At 41.1% G+C, this 7,500-nt stretch overlaps 1 protein-coding gene across 2 annotated transcripts in view; it reads left to right on the forward strand.

Moving 5' to 3' along the window:
* The window catches only part of LOC112235472 (calcium-binding and coiled-coil domain-containing protein 1-like), a 25,781-nt gene that overhangs the window by 6,548 nt on the left and 11,733 nt on the right, over window positions 1–7,500 (forward strand). For both annotated transcript variants that reach the window (XM_042299623.1, XM_042299622.1), the window contains exons 4-6: window positions 3,087–3,289; window positions 3,841–4,053; window positions 5,953–6,101. In XM_042299623.1, the coding sequence (XP_042155557.1) occupies window positions 3,087–3,289; window positions 3,841–4,053; window positions 5,953–6,101 (565 nt within the window). The remainder of the gene's footprint in view (window positions 1–3,086; window positions 3,290–3,840; window positions 4,054–5,952; window positions 6,102–7,500) is intronic.

The raw sequence follows: 7,500 nt of genomic DNA on the forward strand, positions 1-7,500 counted from the left end.
TTACAGACTTTATGTTGTGACAAGTGTCCTCACAGTAGTTTACAGACTTTATGTTGTGACAAGTGTCCTCACAGTAGTTTACAGACTTTATGTTGTGACAAGTGTCCTCACAGTAGTTTACAGACTTTATGTTGTGACAAGTGTCCTCACAGTAATTTACAGACTTTATGTTGTGACAAGTGTTTTCACAGTAGTTTACAGACTTCATGTTGTGACAAGTGTTTTCACAGTAGTTTACCGACTTTACACAGTGACAAGTGTCCTCACAGTAGTTTACAGACTTTATGTTGTGACAAGTGTCCTCACAGTAGTTTACAGACTTTATGTTGTGACAAGTGTCCTCACAGTAGTTTACAGACTTTATGTTGTGACAAGTGTCCTCACAGTAGTTTACAGACTTTATGTTGTGACAAGTGTCCTCACAGTAGTTTACAGACTTTATGTTGTGACAAGTGTCTTCACAGTAGTTTACAGACTTTACACAGTGACAAGTGTCCTCACAGTAGTTTACAGACTTTATGTTGTGACAAGTGTCCTCACAGTAATTTACAGACTTTATGTTGTGACAAGTGTTTTCACAGTAGTTTACAGACTTTATGTTGTGACAAGTGTCCTCACAGTAATTTACAGACTTTATGTTGTGACAAGTGTTTTCACAGTAGTTTACAGACTTTATGTTGTGACAAGTGTCCTCACAGTAATTTACAGACTTTATGTTGTGACAAGTGTCCTCACAGTAATTTACAGACTTTATGTTGTGACAAGTGTCCTCACAGTAATTTACAGACTTTATGTTGTGACAAGTGTCCTCACAGTAATTTACAGACTTTATGTTGTGACAAGTGTCCTCACAGTAATTTACAGACTTCATGTTGTGACAAGTGTCCTCACAGTAATTTACAGACTTTATTTTGTGACAAGTGTTTTCACAGTAGTTTACAGACTTTATGTTGTGACAAGTGTCCTCACAGTAATTTACAGACTTTATGTTGTGACAAGTGTCCTCACAGTAATTTACAGACTTTATGTTGTGACAAGTGTTTCACAGTAATTTACAGACTTTATGTTGTGACAAGTGTTTTCACAGTAGTTTACAGACTTTATGTTGTGACAAGTGTTTTCACAGTAGTTTACAGACTTTATGTTGTGACAAGTGTCCTCACAGTAGTTTACAGACTTTATGTTGTGACAAGTGTCCTCACAGTAGTTTACAGACTTTATGTTGTGACAAGTGTCCTCACAGTAGTTTACAGACTTTATGTTGTGACAAGTGTCTTCACAGTAGTTTACAGACTTTATGTTGTGACAAGTGTCCTCACAGTAATTTACAGACTTTATGTTGTGACAAGTGTTTTCACAGTAGTTTACAGACTTTATGTTGTGACAAGTGTCCTCACAGTAATTTACAGACTTTATGTTGTGACAAGTGTCCTCACAGTAGTTTACAGACTTTATGTTGTGACAAGTGTTTTCACAGTAGTTTACAGACTTTATGTTGTGACAAGTGTTTTCACAGTAGTTTACAGACTTTATGTTGTGACAAGTGTCCTCACAGTAGTTTACAGACTTCATGTTGTGACAAGTGTCCTCACAGTAATTTACAGACTTCATGTTGTGACAAGTGTCCTCACAGTAATTTACAGACTTCATGTTGTGACAAGTGTCCTCACAGTAATTTACAGACTTCATGTTGTGACAAGTGTCCTCACAGTAATTTACAGACTTCATGTTGTGACAAGTCAGAGCCGGCGTCATAGGATTAGATTTTAGTCCCGTATTGACACTTTTCCTGTTTAATGGTTTGTCGGGGGGCATAATGGGATTTCTTGTAAGCTTCCAGGTTAGTCCCGCTCCTTGAAAGTTGCAGCTCTAGCCCTTTGCTCAGTGTGGATGTTGGCTGTAATCCATGGGCATGCTAATGTAAAAGGTCAGGCTGAGCAGATTACCTCATTTCATTCCGGTTTGCTTCGTGAAGCATAAACAAAATAAACACGGAGTACGTCGATACACACCGAAAGCCGGGACTCCACAGATCATGAGGATGTCTTATTTGTCTACCAGTGACCTACCGTTATTGATCACCAACCCCGAGAGTCAAAATGTTTATTTAACACCACGTTTTCACCAAACAGCAAACATCTACAAGGTAAGCTTCCATTTGGTCTGTGTTTGAGCTATAGATACATGGGGAGGTATGAAATGAATCCTTAGGTTTGTAGGAACAAATCCAGCCTATTGCCAATGCTATCTGATGATGTATGACTTAATGAAAACATTGAACGTCCACAGAGTGACTATACCTTTGCACATGAAAAATATGATGAAACACTTGGATATCCCCTGTATGTCCACCGACACCACCACATTGTTTGAGAGAGGTTGGTGTTGTAGAAATTCTGTTTTTATACTGAACAATAACTTTTAGGTTTATCCAGTGTGCAATTACCACATTCGGACACTTTGGAGAGGTTGAAAGGACACTTTAATGTACCCTGGATACTTCATAACACCACCACAATGTTTGAGTAGGGTTGATATGATAGAAATTGTGTTTTCATACTGAACAAATAGCGTTTGTGGATTGCACTTAGAAACGGACACTTGGAAACATCCCGTGAACACACCTGACACCACTTACTAAAACATTTGCCCATTTCCAGTTCTGAGGTCTATCAATCCCATTTTTCTCCTGATATTGTTCACATGTTGTAGAAGCCATCTGATGTGTTTCCAGCTCTGGGCATCAATAATTCACTCATAGCTTGTTAATGAAAGATTACAAAATTTAAAATTAAAAAAAATATTATTATTATTTTGTGTGTGCTTGATCTTGTGTATTCTGAACTACGTAACTCCAATCTATCTTCTGATCATTTCCTCATAATCTCCCAGATGTCTGCTTTCCAAATATACCAAGTTTTGGCATGTCAGAATCATGTAATTACACATGAATAGCAGTTACTTTTGGGTATGTCTATTTAGGCGTGAATCTACATTTTGCCATTACATCTAAGAGGATAAGCATGTAGACATCTAGTTAAATATTCCACTGACCATTTCCCTTTACCCCTCCCTCCCTCTTGCAGCCTCCTACCTGCCCAAGCCCAGTTCCCAACAGTACCAGTTTGTGTACGTGGATGGGAAGGGAGAGGTGTGCTCTGCCAGCCCCCAGTTTACCTTCAGTGCCCCCAAGCCTCTGGAAGACCTGGTCACCCTGGAGGAAGGAGCCCACGGAGAGGAGGGAGGGACTGACATGCTGCTGGTTGTACCCAGGGCTGAGCTACTGCAGGTGAGCAGAGAGGAGGAGGGGGGGTGTAGTTAAGGAGGAGGGGGATCAAAATGCTGCTCGTCGTAGCTAGTGCTGAGCTACTGCAGGTGGGCAGAGAGGAAGTCTGAGCAGAGAGGAGGGAGGGACTGACATGCTGCTGGTTGTACCCATGGCTGAGCTACTGCAGGTGGGCAGAGAGGAAGTCTGAGCAGAGAGGAGGGAGGGACTGTCATGCTGCTGGTTGTACCCAGGGCTGAGCTACTACAGGTGGGCAGAGAGGAAGTCTGAGCAGAGAGGAGGGAGGGACTGACATGCTGCTGGTTGTACCCAGGGCTGAGCTACTGCAGGTGGGCAGAGAGGAAGTCTGAGCAGGGGGGAGAGGGAGGACAGTAAAGGGAAGTACATATTTCCATCTTTCACTTATAGAGAGAGTGAATGAAATTGGATATGAATGAAAGTGGATAAAATGTATAAACAGAGGTGGTAATCAATACACTGTTCCAAAGAGATGGAGATCGAGATTGATCATGTTTTAGGGGGACTCATTTTCTCTCTTTCTCTCTCTCGATCAGAGTCGCCTGCAAGAGTGTCTGCGTGAGCGGGCCGAATTGATCCATGCGCGGGAGGGGGCAGAAAGGATGAAGCAGAGAGAGAAGGAGAAGTACGGGAAGGCGAGAGAGGCTTGGGACAGAGGACGTGAGCAGCTGGAGAGGAACATCTCTGAGCTGAAGGAAGAGCTGCAAGAGAGCAGAGACAGGATGGAAGAGATGGAGAGGAGGCAGGAGGTACTGTAACATTACAAGACAGGGTTAATGTCCATGCCAAGGTTGTTTGATTATGTCCAAGTAGCCCCAGTGTCTGTGTAAAATGTGATTTGACGTAGATAGACATGATCACAAACCCCAGATGTAAATGATCTTGCAATGTTAAATGCCAAAACAGCAGGAGTATATTTACAGGTCTAATGTGCATTTCCATCTACAAGGAGGCTCAGGATACCATACTTTATAGAATATATACAGTTAAAGTAGGAAGTTTACATACACCTTAGCCAAATACATTTAAACTCAGTTTTTCACAATTCCTGACATTTATAATCCTAGTAAAAAAATTCCCTGTCTTAGGTCAGTTAGGATCACCACTTTATTTTAAGAATGTGAAATGTCAGAATAATAGTAGAGAGAATGATTTATTTCAGCTTTTATTTCATTCATCACATTCCCAGTGGGTCAGAAGTTTACATGAACTCAATTAGTATTTGTTAGCATTGCCTTTAAATTGTTTAACTTGGGTGAAACGTTTTGGGTAGCCTTCCACAAGCTTCCCACAATAAGTTGGGTGAATTTTGACCCATTCCTCCTGACAGAGATGGTGTAACCGAGTCAGGTTTGTAGGCCTCCTTGCTCAAACACGCTTTTTCAGTTCTGCCCACAAATCTGAGGTCAGGGCTTTGTGATGGCCACTCCAATACCGTTTACTTTGTTGTCCTTAAGCCATTTTGCCACTCTGGAAGTATGTTGGGGTCATTGTCCATTTGGAAGACCCATTTGTGACCAAGCTTTAACTACCTGACTGATGTCTTGAGATGTTGCTTCAATATAGCCACATAATTTTCCTCCCTCATGATGCCATCTATTTTGTGAAGTGCACCAGTCCCTCCTGCAGCAAAGCAACATGTTGCTGCCACCCACGTACTTCACGGTTGGGATGGTGTTCTTCGGCTTGCAAGCATCCCCTTTTCCTCCAAACATAACGATGGTCATTATGGCCAAACAGTTCTATTTTTGTTTCATCAGACCAGAGGACATTTCTCCAGAAAGTACGATCTTTGCCCCCATGTTCAGTTGCTAACCGTAGTCTGGCTTTTTTATGGCGGTTTTGGAGCAGTGGCTTTTTCCTTGCTGAGCGGCCTTTCAGGTTATGTCGATATAGGACTCGTTTTACTGTGGATATAGATACTTTTGTTCCTGTTTCCTCCAGCATCTTCAGAAGGTCCTTTGCTGTTGTTCTGGGGTTGATTTGCACTTTTCGCACCAAAATACGTTCATCTCTAGGAGACAGAACGCGTCTCCTTCTTGAGCGGTATGATGGCTGCGTGGTCCCATGGTGTTTATACTTGCGAACTATTGTTTGTACAGATGAACGTGGTACTTTCAGATGTTTGGATATCACTCTCTGAGGTCTTGGCTAATATCTTTTGATTTTCCCATGATGTCAAGCAAAAAGGCACTGAGTTTGAAAGTAGGCCTTGAAATACATCCACAGGTACACCTCCAATTGACTCAAATGATGTCAATTAGCCTATCAGAAGCTTCTAAAGCCATGACATCATTTTCTGGAATTTCCCAAGCTGTTTAAAGGTACAGTAAACTTAGAATATGTAAACTTCTGACCCACTGGAATTGAGATACAGTGAATTATAAGTGAAATAATTTGTCTGTGAACAATTGTTGGAAAAATGACTTGTGTCATGCACAATGTAGATGTCCTAACAGACTTGCCAAAACTATAGTTTGTTAACAAGAAATTTGTGGAGTTGTTGAAAAATGAGTTTTAATGACTCCAACCGAAGTGTATGTAAACTTCTGACTTCAACTGTAGATTTTATACACCTCTTTCTTTCTTGCTCTTTCTCTCTCTCCCTTTGTCTCTCTCTCCCGTCATCTCTCTCTCCCCCATTACAGCAGGTGGAGGCGTCAGGGGAGGCCTTGGCTCAGGAGAAGAGTTCCATACTGGCCAAGAAAGCAGCCAACAAACAGCGAATCAGAGAGCTGGAGGATGACATTAAAGCGCTAACTCTGAAAGCTGTGGAACGAGAGACTGAGCTGGAGAGGTCAGAGACTTTCTCGATCTCCCTCAACGTCAATCTTAATCCTTCTTTTGATCTTTCTCTATCTCCCTCAACCTCAATCTCAATCCTCCTTTTGATCTTTCTCTATCTCCCGCAACCTCAATCTCAATCCTTCTTTTGATCTTTCTCTATCTCCCCTCAATGTCAATCTCAATCCTCCTTTTGATCTTTCTCTATCTCCCTCAACCTCAATCCTCCTTTTGATCTTTCTCTATCTCCCTCAACCTCAATCTCAATCCTCCTTTTGATCTTTCTCTATCTCCCGCAACCTCAATCTCAATCCTCTTTTGATCTTTCTCTATCTCCTCAACCTCAATCTCAATCCTCCTTTTGATCTTTCTCTATCTCCCGCAACCTCAATCTCAATCCTTCTTTTGATCTTTCTCTATCTCCCTCAACCTCAATCTTAATCCTTCTTTTGATCTTTCTCTCTCTCTCTCTCTCTCTCTCTCTTAATCCTCTCTCTCTCTCTCTCTCTCTCTCTCTCTCTCTCTCTCTCTCTCTCTCTCTCTCTTAATTTAAATTCAATTTAATGTGCTTTATTGGCATGGGAATCATATGTTTACATTGAAAAAGCAAGTGAAATAGATATTAAACAAAAGTGAAATAAACAATAAAAAATGTATTTTAAACATTACACTCACAAAAGTTCCAAAATAATAAAAACATTTCAAATATCATATTATGTCTATATACAGTGTTGTAATGATGTGCAAACAGATAATTACAAAAGGGAAAATAAATAAATATAAATATAGGATGTACTTACAATGATGTTTGTTCTTCACTGGTTGCCTTTTCTTGTGGCAACAGGTCACAAATCTTGCTGCTGTGATGGCACACTGTGGTATTTCACCCAGTAGATATGGGAGTTTATCAAAATTGGATTTGTTTTTGAATTCTTTGTGGATCTGTGTAAATAAGGGAAATATGTGTCTCTAATATGGTCATACATTTGACAGGAGGTTAGGAAGTGCAGCTCAGTTTCCACCTCATTTTGTGGACAGTGTGCACATAGCCTGTCTTCTCTTGAAAGCCTGGTCTGCCTTCGGCGGCCTTTCTCAATAGCAAGGCTATGCTCACTGAGTCTGTACATAGTCAAAGATTTCCTTAATTTTGGGTCAGTCACAGTGGTCAGATATTCTGGCATTGTGTACTCTCTGTTTAGGGCCAAATAGCATTCTAGTTTGCTCTGTTGTTTTGTAAATTTTTCCAATGTGTCATTTTGTTTTCTCATGATTTGGTTGGGTCTAATTGTGTTGCTGTCCTGGGGCTCTGTGGGGTCTGTTTGTGTTTGTGAACAGAGCCCCAGGACCAGCTTGCTTTGGGGGCTCTTCTCCAGGTTCCTTTCTCTGTAGGTGATGGCTTTGTTGTGGGAAGT

Source organism: Oncorhynchus tshawytscha, linkage group LG16, assembly GCF_018296145.1.
Source record: "Oncorhynchus tshawytscha isolate Ot180627B linkage group LG16, Otsh_v2.0, whole genome shotgun sequence".
Lineage (NCBI taxonomy): Eukaryota > Metazoa > Chordata > Actinopteri > Salmoniformes > Salmonidae > Oncorhynchus > Oncorhynchus tshawytscha.